The following is a 20,015-nucleotide window of genomic DNA, read 5'->3' as shown; positions in this document are numbered from 1 at the left end:
ACATTACCTAGGCTATATGGTCAACAGCCTTTATGACCCAGTGGTCTACATGTCTCGGTCTGTTTTTCCATTGGTTTATTTCTCAAATTCATACAAGCTTTGTTTGCATTGAGATCCACACTGTCTACACACTGTAGAACAGACAACACAGTACAGTCTGTATTTCCTTTTCTGTCCCTCTCTCTTCTGACAGTGTGTGGTGGAGCTCGGCCTAATGTTAGCCTGTGGTTTGGTCTCTGACGTCAGGACTAGACGCTCCCTGTTATTCCCAGCAGCCACCGCAGGACTAGTTAGACGCTCTCTGTTATTCCCAGCAGCCACCGCAGGACTAGTTAGACGCTCTCTGTTATTCCCAGCAGCCACCGCAGGACTAGTTATACGCTCTCTGTTATTCCCAGCAGCCATGCCAGAACTAGTTAGACGCTCTCTGTTATTCCCAGCAGCCACCGCAGGACTAGTTAGACGCTCTCTGTTATTCCCAGCAGCCACCGCAGGACTAGTTAGACGCTCCCTGTTATTCCCAGCAGCCACCGCAGGACTAGTTAGACGCTCCCTGTTATTCCCAGCAGCCGCGTCAGGACTAGTTAGGACTAGTTAGACGCTCTCTGTTATTCCCAGCAGCCACATCAGGACTAGTTAGACGCTCCCTGTTATTCCCAGCAGCCACCTCAGGACTAGTTAGACGCTCCCTGTTATTCCCAGCAGCCACCTCAGGACTAGTTAGACGCTCCCTGTTATTCCCAGCAGCCACCTCAGGACTAGTTAGACGCTCCCTGTTATTCCCAGCAGCCACCTCAGGACTAGTTAGACGCTCCCTGTTATTCCCAGCAGCCACCTCGGGACTAGTTAGGACTAGTTAGACGCTCCCTGTTATTCCCAGCAGCCGCGTCAGGACTAGTTAGACGCTCCCTGTTATTCCCAGCAGCCACCTCAGGACTAGTTAGACGCTCCCTGTTATTCCCAGCAGCCACGTCAGGACTAGTTAGACGCTCCCTGTTATTCCCAGCAGCCACGCCAGGACTAGTTAGGACTAGTTAGACGCTCCCTGTTATTCCCAGCAGCCACGTCAGGACTAGTTAGGACTAGTTAGACGCTCCCTGTTATTCCCAGCAGCCACGCCAGGACTAGTTAGACGCTCCCTGTTATTCCCAGCAGCCACGCCAGGACTAGTTAGACGCTCCCTGTTATTCCCAGCAGCCACGCCAGGACTAGTTAGACGCTCCCTGTTATTCCCAGCAGCCACGTCAGGACTAGTTAGGACTAGTTAGACACTCCCTGTTATTCCCAGCAGCCACGTCAGGACTAGTTAGACGCTCCCTGTTATTCCCAGCAGCCACGTCAGGACTAGTTAGACGCTCCCTGTTATTCCCAGCAGCCACGTCAGGACAAGTTAGACACTCCCTGTTATTCCCAGCAGCCACGTCAGGACAAGTTAGACACTCCCTGTTATTCCCAGCAGCCACGTCAGGACTAGTTAGACACTCCCTGTTATTCCCAGCAGCCACGTCAGGACAAGTTAGACACTCCCTGTTATTCCCAGCAGCCACGTCAGGACTAGTTAGGACTAGTTAGACACTCCCTGTTATTCCCAGCAGCCACGTCAGGACTAGTTAGACGCTCCCTGTTATTCCCAGCAGCCACGTCAGGACTAGTTAGACGCTCCCTGTTATTCCCAGCAGCCACGTCAGGACAAGTTAGACACTCCCTGTTATTCCCAGCAGCCACGTCAGGACTAGTTAGACGCTCCCTGTTATTCCCAGCAGCCACGTCAGGACTAGTTAGACGCTCCCTGTTATTCCCAGCAGCCGCGTCAGGACTAGTTAGACGCTCCCTGTTATTCCCAGCAGCCACCTCAGGACTAGTTAGATGCTCCCTGTTATTCCCAGCAGCCGCGTCAGGACTAGTTAGGACTAGTTAGACGCTCCCTGTTATTCCCAGCAGCCGCGCCAGGACTAGTTAGACGCTCCCTGTTATTCCCAGCAGCCGCGCCAGGACTAGTTAGACGCTCCCTGTTATTCCCAGCAGCCACGTCAGGACTAGTTAGGACTAGTTAGACGCTCCCTGTTATTCCCAGCAGCCACCTCAGGACTAGTTAGACGCTCCCTGTTATTCCCAGCAGCCACCTCAGGACTAGTTAGACGCTCCCTGTTATTCCCAGCAGCCACCTCAGGACTAGTTAGACGCTCCCTGTTATTCCCTGCAGCCACGTCAGGACTAGTTAGGACTAGTTAGACGCTCCCTGTTATTCCCAGCAGCCACGCCAGGACTAGTTAGACGCTCCCTGTTATTCCCAGCAGCCACGTCAGGACTAGTTAGACGCTCCCTGTTATTCCCAGCAGCCACGTCAGGACTAGTTAGACGCTCCCTGTTATTCCCAGCAGCCACGTCAGGACTAGTTAGACGCTCCCTGTTATTCCCAGCAGCCACGTCAGGACTAGTTAGACGCTCCCTGTTATTCCCAGCAGCCACGTCAGGACTAGTTAGACGCTCCCTGTTATTCCCAGCAGCCACGTCAGGACTAGTTAGACGCTCCCTGTTATTCCCAGCAGCCACCTCAGGACTAGTTAGACGCTCCCTGTTATTCCCAGCAGCCACGTCAGGACTAGTTAGACGCTCCCTGTTATTCCCAGCAGCCACGCCAGGACTAGTTAGACGCTCCCTGTTATTCCCAGCAGCCACCTCAGGACTAGTTAGACGCTCCCTGTTATTCCCAGCAGCCACGCCAGGACTAGTTAGACGCTCCCTGTTATTCCCAGCAGCCACCTCAGGACTAGTTAGACGCTCCCTGTTATTCCCAGCAGCCACGTCAGGACTAGTTAGACGCTCCCTGTTATTCCCAGCAGCCGCGTCAGGACTAGTTAGGACTAGTTAGACGCTCCCTGTTATTCCCAGCAGCCACGCCAGGACTAGTTAGACGCTCCCTGTTATTCCCAGCAGCCACGCCAGGACTAGTTAGACGCTCCCTGTTATTCCCAGCAGCCACGTCAGGACTAGTTAGACGCTCCCTGTTATTCCCAGCAGCCACGTCAGGACTAGTTAGGACTAGTTAGACACTCCCTGTTATTCCCAGCAGCCACGTCAGGACTAGTTAGACGCTCCCTGTTATTCCCAGCAGCCACGTCAGGACTAGTTAGACGCTCCCTGTTATTCCCAGCAGCCACGTCAGGACAAGTTAGACACTCCCTGTTATTCCCAGCAGCCACGTCAGGACAAGTTAGACACTCCCTGTTATTCCCAGCAGCCACGTCAGGACTAGTTAGACGCTCCCTGTTATTCCTTCACTCAGCAGCCACGTCAGGACTAGTTAGACGCTCCCTGTTATTCCCAGCAGCCGCGTCAGGACTAGTTAGACGCTCCCTGTTATTCCCAGCAGCCACCTCAGGACTAGTTAGATGCTCCCTGTTATTCCCAGCAGCCGCGTCAGGACTAGTTAGGACTAGTTAGACGCTCCCTGTTATTCCCAGCAGCCACCTCAGGACTAGTTAGACGCTCCCTGTTATTCCCAGCAGCCACGTCAGGACTAGTTAGACGCTCCCTGTTATTCCCAGCAGCCGCGTCAGGACTAGTTAGGACTAGTTAGACGCTCCCTGTTATTCCCAGCAGCCACGCCAGGACTAGTTAGACGCTCCCTGTTATTCCCAGCAGCCACGCCAGGACTAGTTAGACGCTCCCTGTTATTCCCAGCAGCCACGTCAGGACTAGTTAGACGCTCCCTGTTATTCCCAGCAGCCACGTCAGGACTAGTTAGGACTAGTTAGACACTCCCTGTTATTCCCAGCAGCCACGTCAGGACTAGTTAGACGCTCCCTGTTATTCCCAGCAGCCACGTCAGGACTAGTTAGACGCTCCCTGTTATTCCCAGCAGCCACGTCAGGACAAGTTAGACACTCCCTGTTATTCCCAGCAGCCACGTCAGGACAAGTTAGACACTCCCTGTTATTCCCAGCAGCCACGTCAGGACTAGTTAGACGCTCCCTGTTATTCCTTCACTCAGCAGCCACGTCAGGACTAGTTAGACGCTCCCTGTTATTCCCAGCAGCCGCGTCAGGACTAGTTAGACGCTCCCTGTTATTCCCAGCAGCCACCTCAGGACTAGTTAGATGCTCCCTGTTATTCCCAGCAGCCGCGTCAGGACTAGTTAGGACTAGTTAGACGCTCCCTGTTATTCCCAGCAGCCGCGCCAGGACTAGTTAGACGCTCCCTGTTATTCCCAGCAGCCGCGCCAGGACTAGTTAGACGCTCCCTGTTATTCCCAGCAGCCACGTCAGGACTAGTTAGGACTAGTTAGACGCTCCCTGTTATTCCCAGCAGCCACCTCAGGACTAGTTAGACGCTCCCTGTTATTCCCTGCAGCCACGTCAGGACTAGTTAGGACTAGTTAGACGCTCCCTGTTATTCCCAGCAGCCACGCCAGGACTAGTTAGACGCTCCCTGTTATTCCCAGCAGCCACGTCAGGACTAGTTAGACGCTCCCTGTTATTCCCAGCAGCCACGTCAGGACTAGTTAGACGCTCCCTGTTATTCCCAGCAGCCATGCCAGGACTAGTTAGACGCTCCCTGTTATTCCCAGCAGCCACCTCAGGACTAGTTAGACGCTCCCTGTTATTCCCAGCAGCCACGTCAGGACTAGTTAGACGCTCCCTGTTATTCCCAGCAGCCGCGTCAGGACTAGTTAGGACTAGTTAGACGCTCCCTGTTATTCCCAGCAGCCACGCCAGGACTAGTTAGACGCTCCCTGTTATTCCCAGCAGCCACGCCAGGACTAGTTAGACGCTCCCTGTTATTCCCAGCAGCCACGTCAGGACTAGTTAGACGCTCCCTGTTATTCCCAGCAGCCACGTCAGGACTAGTTAGGACTAGTTAGACACTCCCTGTTATTCCCAGCAGCCACGTCAGGACTAGTTAGACGCTCCCTGTTATTCCCAGCAGCCACGTCAGGACTAGTTAGACGCTCCCTGTTATTCCCAGCAGCCACGTCAGGACTAGTTAGACGCTCCCTGTTATTCCCAGCAGCCGCGTCAGGACTAGTTAGACGCTCCCTGTTATTCCCAGCAGCCACGTCAGGACTAGTTAGACGCTCCCTGTTATTCCCAGCAGCCACCTCAGGACTAGTTAGGACTAGTTAGACGCTCCCTGTTATTCCCAGCAGCCACGTCAGGACTAGTTAGACGCTCCCTGTTATTCCCAGCAGCCGCGTCAGGACTAGTTAGACGCTCCCTGTTATTCCCAGCAGCCACGTCAGGACTAGTTAGACGCTCCCTGTTATTCCCAGCAGCTACCTCAGGACTAGTTAGACGCTCCCTGTTATTCCCAGCAGCCGCGCCAGGACTTGTTAGGACTAGTTAGACGCTCCCTGTTATTCCCAGCAGCCACGTCAGGACTAGTTAGACGCTCCCTGTTATTCCCAGCAGCCGCGTCAGGACTAGTTAGACGCTCCCTGTTATTCCCAGCAGCCACGTCAGGACTAGTTAGGACTAGTTAGACGCTCCCTGTTATTCCCAGCAGCCACCTCAGGACTAGTTAGACGCTCCCTGTTATTCCCAGCAGCCACGCCAGGACTAGTTAGACGCTCCCTGTTATTCCCAGCAGCCGCGTCAGGACTAGTTAGACGCTCCCTGTTATTCCCAGCAGCCACGTCAGGACTAGTTAGACGCTCCCTGTTATTCCCAGCAGCCGCGTCAGGACTAGTTAGATGCTCCCTGTTATTCCCAGCAGCCGCGTCAGGACTAGTTAGATGCTCCCTGTTATTCCCAGCAGCCACCTCAGGACTAGTTAGACGCTCCCTGTTATTCCCAGCAGCCACGCCAGGACTAGTTAGACGCTCCCTGTTATTCCCAGCAGCCACGTCAGGACTAGTTAGGACTAGTTAGACGCTCCCTGTTATTCCCAGCAGCCGCGCCAGGACTAGTTAGACGCTCCCTGTTATTCCCAGCAGCCACGTCAGGACTAGTTAGGACTAGTTAGACGCTCCCTGTTATTCCCAGCAGCCACGTCAGGACTAGTTAGACGCTCCCTGTTATTCCCAGCAGCCACGCCAGGACTAGTTAGACGCTCCCTGTTATTCCCAGCAGCCGTGTCAGGACTAGTTAGATGCTCCCTGTTATTCCCAGCAGCCGCGTCAGGACTAGTTAGACGCTCCCTGTTATTCCCAGCAGCCACGTCAGGACTAGTTAGACGCTCCCTGTTATTCCCAGCAGCCGCGTCAGGACTAGTTAGATGCTCCCTGTTATTCCCAGCAGCCACCTCAGGACTAGTTAGACGCTCCCTGTTATTCCCAGCAGCCACGCCAGGACTAGTTAGACGCTCCCTGTTATTCTCAGCAGCCGCGTCAGGACTAGTTAGACGCTCCCTGTTATTCCCAGCAGCCACGTCAGGACTAGTTAGGACTAGTTAGACGCTCCCTGTTATTCCCAGCAGCCGCGCCAGGACTAGTTAGACGCTCCCTGTTATTCCCAGCAGCCGCGCCAGGACTAGTTAGACGCTCCCTGTTATTCCCAGCAGCCACCTCAGGACTAGTTAGACGCTCCCTGTTATTCCCAGCAGCCACCTCAGGACTAGTTAGACGCTCCCTGTTATTCCCAGCAGCCACCTCAGGACTAGTTAGACGCTCCCTGTTATTCCCAGCAGCCGCGCCAGGACTAGTTAGACGCTCCCTGTTATTCCCAGCAGCCACCTCAGGACTAGTTAGACGCTCCCTGTTATTCCCAGCAGCCACCGCAGGACTAGTTAGACGCTCCCTGTTATTCCCAGCAGCCGCGCCAGGACTAGTTAGACGCTCCCTGTTATTCCCAGCAGCCACGTCAGGACTAGTTAGGACTAGTTAGACGCTCCCTGTTATTCCCAGCAGCCACGGCAGGACTAGTTAGACGCTCCCTGTTATTCCCAGCAGCCGCGCCAGGACTAGTTAGACGCTCCCTGTTATTCCCAGCAGCCACGTCAGGACTAGTTAGGACTAGTTAGACGCTCCCTGTTATTCCCAGCAGCCACGCCAGGACTAGTTAGACGCTCCCTGTTATTTCCAGCAGCCATCTCCCTCTCTCACTATAACAGGATGGCACTGCTACTGCCAGGGCTGAGTAGGTAGACCTCTTCCCATAATCGCTGATACCAGGTCAGATATATTTGTTTATCCAGCTAATGGTTAAGGTTAGTTTTGGGGAGGGGGTAATCTGATCCTAGATCTATGGTTAAGGGGCAATGTCTGTCAATGGGTATTTTGGAGATTTTACTGCTCTGTCTGTTAATGTCCTTCAGGCTGTGGTTAAACAATGTCTGTCTGTTGACAAGTGCATGGTAATGGAATGATGACACAGCTGGCTCCGCCCATTCAGTTTGTGGATGTCTCCTCCACCCTTCCTGCTGAAAGCCACTGAGGGATATATTTATCCCAGAAACAGTGAATGTGTGTTGGATAAGGGAGGCAGGAGAGACGGAGCGCTATTTTTACCTCAGAAAGTGTGACTGTGTGTTGGTAAGTGGACCGGGAGAGAGACGGGAGTGTATTAACAGAGAGGGGCTTATTGTTCCCTGTGGAGTTTGGCTGGGAGAAGAGAAAGGCCTCAAATAACCCCAGAGTCTCATAGTGAAGTCTAAATGTGAAGGATGGACCCGATAGATCACTTTTGACTAACTAATCATCACAATAATGAAGTGTTGGTCAAGTGAACCTCTACAGCGTATATAAGTGATCATAGTGGAAGCTTTAGCGTGTGTTCTGTCTCTCTCTGTGTGTGTGTAGGGTGACTGTCGGTCCTATAGCTATGTGTGTGGGGTCACCAGTAAAGAGGCTGCTAACCTGTTCTCTCTCTCTGTGTGTAGGGTGACTGTCGGTCCTATAGCTATGTGTGTGGGGTCACTAGTAAAGAGGCTGCTAAACCTGTTCTCTCTCTCTCTCTGTGTGTAGGGTGACTGTCGGTCCTATAGCTATGTGTGTGGGGTCACCAGTAAAGAGGCTGCTAACCTGTTCTCTCTCTCTCTCTGTGTGTAGGGTGACTGTCGGTCCTATAGCTATGTGTGTGGGGTCACCAGTAAAGAGGCTGCTAACCTGTTCTCTCTCTCTCTCTCTCTGTGTGTAGGGTGACTGTCGGTCCTATAGCTATGTGTGTGGGGTCACCAGTAAAGAGGCTGCTAACCTGTTCTCTCTCTCTCTCTCTCTGTGTGTAGGGTGACTGTCGGTCCTATAGCTATGTGTGTGGGGTCACCAGTAAAGAGGCTGCTAACCTGTTTCTCTCTCTCTGTGTAGGGTGACTGTCGGTCCTATAGCTATGTGTGTGGGGTCACTAGTAAAGAGGCTGCTAACCTGTTCTGTGTGTAGGGTCTGTCGGTCCTATAGCTATGTGTGTGGGGTCACCAGTAAAGAGGCTCTCTGTTCTCTCTCTCTCTCTGTGTGTAGGGTGACTGTCGGTCCTATAGCTATGTGTGTGGGGTCACCAGTAAAGAGGCTGCTAACCTGTTCTCTCTCTCTCTCTCTCTCTCTCTGTGTGTAGGGTGACTGTCGGTCCTATAGCTATGTGTGTGGGGTCACCAGTAAAGAGGCTCCACACTGGGAATCCCTGATGTTCCTGGCCAGACTCATCCCTCTGTGTGCAGGGTGTGTCGGTCCACGCCATCAACAGGTAACACACACAGTACACAGTAGAAGAAGTAGAACCAGTTACTGCTAGCAGGACACCACATGGACCGTCCTTCCTCTCTCCTGCCTCCCTCCAGAGTTGTGTATGTATTTGGGTCCCACGTGAAGGAGCCCCCCACAGACGTCACCCCCACCTTCCTGACCACGGGCGTTCTCAGCACACTCAGACAGGCGGACTTCGTGGCCCACTCCATCCTCAGAGAGTCTGGTAAGTGGTTTCCTGCTTCAGGAGGGGAGCAGAAGGGCTGGATAGAAATGATTATAGGATTCTGTGTAGAGCAGGGGACAGAGTATAGAAATACAATGTGTAGAACTCTAGGGATGTGCACCGGTTATTCCAATATTTAAACAGACGTTTGTATTGAAATACTTGTGTCAGTATTCATTTTGGCGAGAGAGAAATTTACAGGCCTATAACACAAATGCTTTTTCAGAATTAAATTAAAACATCAATGTGACTTTGTTACATACAGGGACACTTTCAAATTATTAACGTATTGGAAACGACACCCTTTTTCAAGGTCGTTTTTATGATGTGCACGGTGAAGACGGATACCTTGAGAAGCTGAGAGGCTCAATGTGGAGTGAGTTCAGTAATGCAATGCAAGATTAAATAAAATGACAGATTTAAAAGTTATTGAAATGAGAAGGAGGCTACAAAGAGCTACCGACAGGTTGTATGCAGCGCTTGTGGAAAAATAAGATTTCATTTGATAGGCTGCTGTTTTACGGGGTTGGGAAGAAAACACAGCGTGCAGAGCCTTAATTAGCCTAGCTAGTAGCTATTATATGGGATAATAAATAACATTGTGGCTGCTACATGTTAGCTAGCGTTGCGTTGGCGTCTCGCTCTCCCTCCGTCTGGTCGCTCCCAACACACACACCAGGCTGTCTACAGATGCAGCAACAGAGCGTTAGCCTTTCTCCCTCGCGCAGCATTACTCGGGTTAAAACCTTAAGTTTAAACAAAAACGTGTTTCAGATGTCCGATGCATCATGATGCTATTTGAATAGTGAAATAATTTCAGAGCCAACTTCCCTTTGAGGTGCTCGTTGCTAACCCTGTCTGGTGTGGTGATTCTGTACCCTCTTTCTCCCAGGTTACTCTGGGAAGATCAGTCAGATGCCGGTCATCCTGACCCCTCTGACCCCTCTTTCTCCCAGGTTACTCTGGGAAGATCAGTCAGATGCCTGTCATCCTGACCCCTCTGTTCCCTCCGTCTCCCAGGTTACTCTGGGAAGATCAGTCAGATGCCGGTCATCCTGACACCTCTGTACCCTCTTTCTCCCAGGTTACTCTGGGAAGATCAGTCAGATGCCGGTCATCCTGACACCTCTGTACCCTCTTTCTCCCAGGTTACTCTGGGAAGATCAGTCAGATGCCGGTCATCCTGACCCCTCTGCACTTTGACCGTGATTCCTCACAGAGGCAGCCGTCCTGCCGACGCTCTGTGGTCATAAGAACGTTCATCACCAGCGACTTCATGACCGGGATACCTGCCACGCCCGGAAACCACATCCCCGAGGAGGTATTACGAGTCACCACGAGATGGGGATCAGACATTACTCTCAGTATAAACCACAGTCTCCAGCTCTAACCCCTCTCTCTCTCTTTCTCTCTCTTTCTCTCTCTCTCTCGCCTCCTCAGGTGGTGCTGAAGATGGTAAATGAGATCAAGAAGATCCCTGGCATCTCCCGGGTGATGTTTGACCTGACCTCCAAACCTCCTGGCACCACAGAGTGGGAGTAGAGCTCATGGAGAGAGAAGAGAGGAGATGTGAGCTCCTCTCTTCCTCTTCTCCTCTTTTCTTTCCCTCTCATAACACCTATCCCCCCCGCCCCCCCATCTCACCTCTCCTTTCAGATCACCCCTCCCTCCCTCTAGAACATTCCCATGGAAAGCAGGCAGTACTGTGACCAGCACACACCTGAAGCCGCTACTCTGCCCCCCCCCCCGCTCAGTTTTTGGGAGGTGTGTTTGTGTTATTGTTATTATAGATATGATGACTATTCATCCTTATTTTTGGATCAGCTTCTTCATGCGTGACAATACATTATTTTTTTCCTTCTTTGGCATAAGTGCTGCTTCCTATTTTTGGAAACAGCCAGTTGAGATTCAAAGGTTAAGAGAGTGAGAGTTCAGGAAGTGGATTGTGTAAACGGCGTGCCTCAGATTGCAGCGTGAGACCAACAACAGAAGAGAGAAAACGACATACTTGTATGACATACAGGTTGGAGGAAGAGCAGCAACTTGCCCGTGGCTTAAAGTCTTCCATCGCATTTTGGCTTTTTATGTTCCACTTCCGATGAGTCATTTTGTCCCAAGATAATTTTTACTCCACCATTTCCGTTCCAACTGTATACTGTGCAAAAAGTCATTTAGCAGAGAAACTGTGACCAATATCACATTTTTTTTTATTTTATTTTTTAACTTTGTTGCCAAATGTAGATTAAGCTGTGGTGAAATTAGATTTGGGTTTTTGTTGACGGTCCACTTAAATGAAAAATGTGATGTTAAACTACCAACAGCGGCCAAAGGAAAATACTAGTTAATTTTCAGATATTGGTAACTGTTTGGGAAGCCCTCAAAATGACGGGGTGTCCTTTTCTGTGCCTGTTTTTTTTTTTTCTCTCTTCCCCTTTGTTTGACACGCCCCCTGCCTGGTGAGAACTGTTACTTCATGCTGCAATATATGCTATTTAAGAGAAACAAGATGACAAAAGGACTGAGAATTAATTAAAATGTTACTATAGTCAAAACAACAATTGTTGTGTGAACACCTTTGTCGTTATCGTGATCATGCTGGCACGTGGCACCTCCTACAGTTGTGTAGGAGCAACTTTTGCACATAAAGCCTTGGTGCTTTCCTAACGCGTTTGGGAAGTTCTAGTACTTACAGCTGATGGATTTTAAAACCCAATCACGAAAGCATCCCCCCCTTTTCTTTATAGGGTCAAGTTGAAAACTGGCAGTGGCCATCTTGACTAGAGGACTCCTGAGTAGGCATTGCCAGTAATCTGGCTCTCAGTTCAATGTTTTCAACACTAATTTACTGAGAGTCCTCAGTTAGACCAGGACTAACTGTTTTACTGGACCTGAAGCATGTCTTTTTAAGGACCCCTGTCTGCCCCATGTCCAGCCTGTAGGTCATGTTTTACTGTGTGATAATACTGATTTACATGCCTCTGTGTTTGACTTTGTACCCCTCACCTTCAATATTATTTTGTTATGACAGCTGAATACCCAATGCAAAATGAATCTGTTCCTTAACGGTCTTAATTGCAACTTGTCGTTAGCGTCTCTCCCTTTGTGTTGCCTTTAATTGTGTATTTTATGATGCATATGTCTACTAGGAAAACAAAAACCGCTTAATTAATGGATGTTTAATTTTTGTAGTTGGATTTTACTGCAATATTGAAATAAGATTAATTTATGCAATTCTGTGTTTGATATTCTTTTTTTGTTTTGTTTTTGTTTAAAACAGCTCGTTCATCCTTGGTAACGTGCCTCAAACCAAGCCCCTGCATGCAGTTTCAACTATGAAATGTGTATAATGGAAAACCAAGCTTTAGTAAAGAAGTCTCAGTTGAATCTTCTCACACTCTTTACCAACTAATCAAAATGTCTAGATTTACTCTATATGACCAAAAGTATGTGGACACCTGTTCGTTGAACATCTCATTCCAAAATCGTGGGCATTAATATGGAGATGCGCCCCCCCCCCCCTTTTGCTTCTATAACAGCCTCCACTCTTCTGGGAAGGCTTTCCACTAGATGTTGGGACATTGCTGTGGGGACTTGCGCCCATTCAGCCACGAGCATTAGTGAGGTTGGGCACTGATGTTGGGCAATTAGGCCTGGCTCGCAGTCGGCGTTCCAATTCATCCCAAAGGTTTTTGATGGGGTTGAGGTCAGGGCTCTACAGGCCAGTCAAGTTCTTCGACGCCCATCTCAACAAACCATTTCTGTGTGAACGTCATTTTGTGCACGGGGGCATTTTCATAGTGAAACAGGAAAGGGCCTTCCCCAACCTGTTGCCACAAAGTTAGAAGCACAGAATCGTCTAGAATGTAATTGTAGGCTGTCACGTTAAGATTTCCCTTCACTGGAACTAAAGGGCATAGCCTGAACTATGAAAAACAGCCCCGACCATCATTCCTCCTCCACCAAACTTTACAGTTGGCACTATGCATTCAGATTGGTAGTGTTCTTCTGGCATCTGCCAAACCCAGATCCGTTCGTCAGACGGTGAAATGTGATTCATCACTCCTGATAACGTGTTTCCACTGCTCCAGAGTCCAATGTCTGCGAGCTTTACAGCACTCCAGCTGACTCTTGTCATTGCGCATAGTGCTCTTGTGTGTGGCTGCTCGGCCATGGAAACCCATTTCACGAAGCTTCCGACGAACAGTTATTGTGCTGGCGTTGCTTCCAGAGGCAGTTTGGAAATCGGTAGTGGGTGTTGCAACCGAGGTCAGACAATTTTTACACGCTTCGCGCTTCAGCGCTCGGTGGTCCCGTTCTGTGAGCTTGTGTGGCCTACCACTACAGCTGAGCCATTGTTACTCCCAGAGGTTTCCACATCACAATAACAGTACTTAAGAGTTGACCGGGGCAGTTCTTGCAGGGCAGAAATTTGAGGAACTGACTCGTTGGAAAGGTGGCTACGTTGGGTCACTGAGCTCATTCTCAGGATAGTCTACTACAAATATTTTGCTATGTAGATTGCATGGCTGTGTGCTCGGTATTTTTATTTTTTTATGCACCTGTCAGCAATGAGTGTTGCTGAAATAGCCGAATCCACTAATTTGGAGTGTCCACATACTTTTGTACAGTGCCTTTGGAAAGTATTCAGATCCCTTGACTTTTTCCTCGTTTTGTTATGTTAGTCTTATTCTAAAATTGATTTAAATAAATACAATTTGTCAGCAGTCTACACACACTATCCCATAATGACAAAGTGAAAACATTTTTTTTTTTTTAAATGTGTACACATTTATTACGTAAGGTATCAGTTTATTTACAAAAGTATTCAAATCCTTTGCGATGAGATTCGAAATTGAGCTCCGCTCCATTCTGTTTCAATTGATCATCCTTGAGATGTTTCTACAATTTGATTTGGAGTCCACCTGTGGTAAATTCAATTGATTTGGAAAGGCACACACCTGTCTATATAATGTCCCACAGTTGACAGTGCATATCAGAGTAAAAACCAAGCCTTGGTGTTGAAGGAATTGTCCATAGAGCTCCGAGACAGGATTGTGTCATTGTACAGATCTGGGGAAGGGAACCAAAACATTTCTGCAGCATTGACGGTCCCCAAGAACACACTGGCCTCCATCATTCTTAAATGGAAGAAGTTTGGAACCACCAAGACTCTTCCTAGAGCTGGCCGCCCGGCCAAACTGAGCAATTGGGGATAAGGGCCTTCGTCAGGGAGGTGACCAGGAACCCAATCGTCACTCTGACAGAGCTGTAGAGTTCCTCTGTGGAGATGGGAGAACCTTCCAGAAGGATAACCATCTTTGCAGCACTCCACCAATCAGGCCTTTATGCTAGAATGGCTAGACAGAAGCCACTCCTCGGTAAAATGCACATGACCGACCGCTTGGAGTTTGACAAAAGGCATCTAAAGGACTCTCAGACCGTGAGAAACAAGATTATCTGGTCTGATGAAATCAAGATTGAACTCTTTGGCCTGAAAGAGAAGCGTCACGTCTGGAGGAAACCTGGCACCATCCCTACGGTGAAGCATGGTGGAGGCAGTATCATGCTGTGGGGATGTTTTACAGCGGCAGGGACTGGGAGACTAGTCGGGATCGAGGCAAAGATGGACGGAGCAATGTACAGAGAGATCCTTGATGAAAACCTGCTCCAGAGTGCTCAGGACCTCATACTGGGTGTGGCCCAGCTAGATCCCAGACTTGAACCCGATTTGAACATCCTCTGGCGAGACCTGAAAATAGCTGTGCAGCAACGCTCCCCATCCAACCTGACAGACCTTGAGAGGATCTGCAGAAAAGAATGGGAGAAACTCCCCAAATACAGGTGTGCCAAGTTTGTAGCATCATAACCAAGAAGACTCAAGGCTGTAATTGCTGCCAAAGGTGCTTCAACAAAGTACTGAGTAAAGGGTCTGAATACTTGTGTAAATGTGTTATTTCTGGTTTTTATTTTTATAAAACGGTGAAAGATTAAATTCAACATGTTTTTGTTTTAGCAGAACACTGGACAGAGGTTGGTCTCTGGTTAAGTCCACAAAGCATATTGCATGTACAGTAAGACAGTTACATGACCTACAGCGTGGTCAAGGAAGTTCATGTTTCTGACATTTTCAGACCACTGAACTACTATTGATGTAGAACCACAGAGAGTTACCACAAGTCGAAAGGAAACAGGAGCTGCCTCCACTATTTCAGCACCATTTCAACATCAAATAACCTCTGATTAGTCGCATACAATGACAAAAGATACCAAAGAAAAAAATACCAAAATGTTTTAGTCCAATCAACGTTAGCTAAATGTGTGTGCGCATGCAAGTAGAAAAACATGTCGACTCACTCTACTTGTAGAGAAACAACTCCTCTCTTTCATATTGATGAAATAGTCTCTCACTCTGTCATACAGTACAGGCTTTTATATTTTGTTGTCCCAGGCTACTTGGCTAAAATGATTACTTGCTAGTCTAACTTCCATTCATGGGCAACGTTAGCTAGTTAACATTATCCTTCTATATCTAGCTACCGTACATATTGACCTCCCATCCTCTCAGGCCGGGGCCACAACAAGGTATGAATTAATGATTGGATCAAAATCGCCGTTGTAATCATTGGCCAGTACGGAGAATTAAGTAAAACCACAAGTCCAAATCCCTACCTACATCCATGGCTAATTTAGGAAAGGGACAATTTTAGCTTGCTAGCTACCAGAGGACAACGACACAACGAGATGCAACAAATCAAGTTTTTCTGTCAATGACTTAGGCACTCATTGGATAAGAGTGACGGCAAATCCAAACGGACTTCCCTTGCCATTTTGTTGTTGGTACGCCAGGACCGTTCAGTTGAGCTCGCGCAACTCTTGTTTGGCAAATTATGTTTACTGTTTTTTTTTTGTCAAGGGAGGTCAGATGCTCGCTGGCTTCCCTTGAATTAAATGCTACAGGCGGCAACAATGTCATACTCGTTTGGACCAGACAGCATCAGATAGATGGCCTTCACCTGCATTGCTTGCTGTTTGTGGTTTTAGGCTGGGTTTCTGTACAGCACTTTATGACATCAGCTGATGTCAGGGCTTCATAAATACATTTGATTGATTGACGTAGAGGGACAGAGGGGCGCTGTTTCGCTCGCTCGGATGCTTTTTCCTGTGAGACTGAATCACATCCGGCCGTGATTGGGAGTCCCATGGGGTGGCGCACGATTGGCCCAGCGTCGTCCGGGTTTGGCCGGTGTAGGCCATCATTGTAAATAAGAATTTGTTCTTAACTGACTTGTCTAGTTAAATAAATGTGAATTTAAGGAAAGTTATGAAACACAGACAAAATAAATTCTGTTATGTTTTTATTTTTGAGTTGCAAACCACCAAAACAAAGAGTCACACACTCCAAACATAAACTCCCAGCAATCTACTGGGCATTCACCAACGTTTCGGCATCACCTACCTTCTTCAGGGTTTATTTTTGGGTTGGTCATTTTTTGGGGGGAGGAAGCATTGCTTCCCTTGGCATCCATACATGCCACTGCTCATCACGAGTGACTGTAGAACCTTTTTACGTGCCTTGGGGTTGGAGAGGTCATGAGAGTTAAATTTCCATTGACTCTTCAGTCTACATCCTTATCGTCTACTCGCCAGCTGGTTAAGATAGTAGATGTGATAGTCTAGATTTACAGAGAGGCCTTGCAGCTCTCTAGGACCCAGGTTGGAGACTATTGGTTATGACGATACATTTTCAGAACAAAAAATATGCCCTGCTTATGTAAGCCTATTTCATGAAATATGGATTGTAATGGTGTACGTTTCATTTCAAGAAATTATACATTTGGGTTCAATTACTTTCAGGAGTCAACACGTGAAGCCACCTGTTTGTGCAAACCGAGCACCGCCAGCGATCCTATCCCACGGGCGTCTCCACTGCCGGGGATCAGGTGTTTCTCTCCCGGATGATTGAAAGACAAGTGTCGACAAGCTCAGACTCACAACAGCGAAAGACCCAGAGGATTCTTCGGAATAAACAATTACAGTATCCGATGTAGATTATAGAGCATTAAGGCCAATGTCCCATGAGCGCTCATCCGCGTCGCCACATGCTATTGCCAATTAAATCGTAGCCTTGAGGCGCTTTGTGCTATGTCATTAACATGAAAACAGACCGACATTCACATGACAGGGAATTTACTGCTTCTGACTAATTTACTATATGTATTTTTGATTTGCCAGTTCATTTCGCGTTGCACTTCATACAACGTTATTTACTATTCTGCTGTTATTGTCTCCTTAATTTAAAACTATAATTTTGATTACGAGCCCTACAATTCTAAACCCTATAGGCTATTTTAAAGTAGTGCAATGCGCACAAAATATATTAAAACACTACGGTGCATATAGCCTAGGCCTGTTGTTATTATTTTTATTATACAAATTAAAACAAAATTATGTCCATTTATTTCATTTATCATAGTCAATCATATCCATAATCTATAAACCTTTACGGTCCTGTTTATCTCACGTCTCTGTGAGGAGGCTGTTTTGTGAGGTTGTTTTGTGCGACATGGCTCATTTCATCCCCTGAGATTTGGCAACGGTACCTGTTGTGGATGCTGTTCCTTCAGAGTCTATCACTGGGAACACTTTATACCACACATTCACACCTGGTTAAATAAAGGTAAAATAAATAAAATGATGTTACTGGATTAAATTGAAAAAAAAAAACGGTTACTGTGTAGATTATGTGCTTTTCTCCACTTTTACGCGTCCATCTCGGCGAGTCCAACTGTAAACGGAAAGCCAAGTATAATCTGAGCGGGTACAAGAACGTGGAGAAGAAAACGGTTGTTGTGGGATGGATGTTTCCCGATCACCATCGCCTCAGCCGATACCAACACCTCCCCGGTGCCGGTATCCCTGGGATGCGAGGGGTGAGTAAATTTAATGTCATGGGATGCAATTATTACTCCGAAGTTTAAGGCGGTGAAACTAGAGAAATGGAGAGAATGAAGTTGTCAATGTGGGATTTCTTTAATTTTATTACAATAAATGAGCTCTATTGTGTTTTCAAATATTATTTGAATACAATTTAGAAACAGAACATTATAGAATTGCTTCTCTACTGAGTCGCCTCCTTCTGTCAAGGTCCTGCTCCCTCATCCAATCTGTGACTCAACAATCACCCATCCCTTCAGCCCCTTGGACCTGTCCTCTTATATTAGCCAATAAACTAAGCGATGATGATGATTTGGGCTCGTCTATCTGAGAAGGTACATATTGATCTTTGTCGCCCTCAAGTGGCAGTTTAATGCAATGTTATGCATTGCAGGTACTACTTGAGATTACTTAAAAGTAATGTCAGGATTTTACTACTACTATTACTATTTACCAACATCATCATCACTTCTCATCCAGGTTTAACTTCGACGTTCCGCTGGACTCTGACGATGCTCTTTGCCATTGATGAGATCAACAAGCAGACAGACCTACTCCCTGATACAGACCTGGGCTATGTCATCTATGACTCCTGCGTCACCATCTCCAAGGCTGTGGAGGGCACCCTCACCTACCTGACAGGGCAGGACAAGGCCGTGCCCAACTAACGCTGTGTTCGCTCTGGTGGGGATTGGGGGGGTTAGACCTGTCCAGCCTCCGCATATGGAGACTACTATTTCCACCAGGTATCTCTGTCCATTTACATATCCTCATTAATACATGTACTATCCTCTTCACTACAGCTCCTATATCTACCTACCTAGGTGCAGTGTGGCCTAATCTAGTGGGCTTTTTCCTCTCCCTCCCTCTCTCCTCTTCTCTGCTCTCTCTCCTCCCCCAGTCCTCTGCTCTCTTCTGCGCTCTCTCCTCTCTCTCCTCCCCCTCTCCTCTTCTGCTCTCTCTCCTCCCCCTCTCCTCTTCTCTCCTCTGCTCTCTCTCCTCTCTCTCTTCCCCCTCTCCTCTCTCTCTTCTGTTCTCTTCACTACTCTCTCCTCCCCCTCTCCTCTGCTCTCTCTCCTCTCTCTCTTCCCCCTCTCCTCTGCTCTCTTCCCCCTCTCTTTTGCTCTCTTCCCTCTGTCCTTGTCTCTAGGTGAGTTCCTCGTTGTCCTGCTCTGTGTTTGAATGTAAGTTTCAGTTCCCCACCCTTTGATGACAATTCCTAACGCCGTCTACCAGTCAATGACCTACCTGGTGCTGCACTTCAGCTGGACCCGGATGGGAACCATCGCCGCGGATGACGACTATGGGAAGTATGGCATCAAGGCCTTCAAGGAACAGGTGGAGGAGGCTGGGGTCTGCAGCTCCTTCTCTGAGACCCTGCCCAAGGTGACCTGTTTCCATTACAACACGCCTCTCAATGTCTCTGTCTCTCCACAGTATGACTTTCTCTTTCTGTATCTCTTTCTGTCTCTCTCTGTCTGCTTCTCTTCTCTCTCTTTTCATCTCTATTTCTCTCCATCAGTTTGCTTGTACCATAAACAAGTTAACAGTTTGTTTGTACATAAACAAGTTAATACAGTTTGCTTGTACCATAAACAAGTTAATACAGTTTGATTGTACCATAAACAAGTTAATACAGTTTGCTTGTACCATAAACAAGTTAATACAGTTTGCTTGTACCATAAACAAGTTAACAGTTTGCTTGTACCATAAACAAGTTAACAGTTTGCTTGTAACCATAAACAAGTTAATACAGTTTGCTTGTACCATAAACAAGTTAATACAGTTTGCTTGTACCATAAACAAGTTACTACAGTTTGCTTGTACCATAAACAAGTTACTACAGTTTGCTTGTACCATAAACAAGTTAATACAGTTTGCTTGTACCATAAACAGGTTAATAAAGTGTTGGAATCTCCTGTGCAGGTGAGCTCTCCAGGGGACATCCAGTGTATTGTGGAGTCATTGTAATGTGCTCCTCTGAAGTGGATCTGCGCCCTGTGATAGCAGGAGCTGGTCCAACACAATGTCACCAACCGCACCTGGATCGCCAGCGAGGCCTGGGTCACCTCCGCACTCAACCAGCCTGGGGTGAGGGGTCAACTCGGGGTTAGGGTTCAACCTGGGGTCACAGGTACCATAGAATTAGTCAGCAGAGTGACCGTTTTATATTCAAAGCAGTGTTCCCTACAGAGATTTGTTGGGTGTTGTTAGTGTGATGATGTGGGGGTTTTCTGTGTC

The 20,015-nt window shown here is 48.1% G+C and overlaps 1 protein-coding gene across 2 annotated transcripts in view; it reads left to right on the top strand.

Moving 5' to 3' along the window:
• The window catches only part of LOC135553181 (GMP synthase [glutamine-hydrolyzing]-like), a 36,480-nt gene extending 24,381 nt beyond the window's left edge, over positions 1-12,099 (top strand). Inside the window, exons 13-16 of one of the 2 annotated variants that reach the window (XM_064985350.1) lie at positions 8,487-8,583; positions 8,664-8,840; positions 9,989-10,161; positions 10,281-12,099. In XM_064985350.1, the coding sequence (XP_064841422.1) occupies positions 8,487-8,583; positions 8,664-8,840; positions 9,989-10,161; positions 10,281-10,382 (549 nt within the window). In that variant the 3' untranslated portion in view covers positions 10,383-12,099. Of the gene's footprint in view, positions 1-7,903; positions 8,010-8,486; positions 8,584-8,663; positions 8,841-9,988; positions 10,162-10,280 lie in introns of those variants that run through there. The other variant, XM_064985349.1, reaches the window with a different exon arrangement.
• Positions 12,100-20,015: the final 7,916 nt, after the last annotated feature.

This window comes from Oncorhynchus masou, chromosome 13 (genome assembly GCF_036934945.1).
Source record: "Oncorhynchus masou masou isolate Uvic2021 chromosome 13, UVic_Omas_1.1, whole genome shotgun sequence".
NCBI lineage: Eukaryota > Metazoa > Chordata > Actinopteri > Salmoniformes > Salmonidae > Oncorhynchus > Oncorhynchus masou.
The sequence above is the reverse complement of the archived record's forward strand: the minus strand, read 5'-3'. Positions and strand labels throughout refer to the sequence as shown.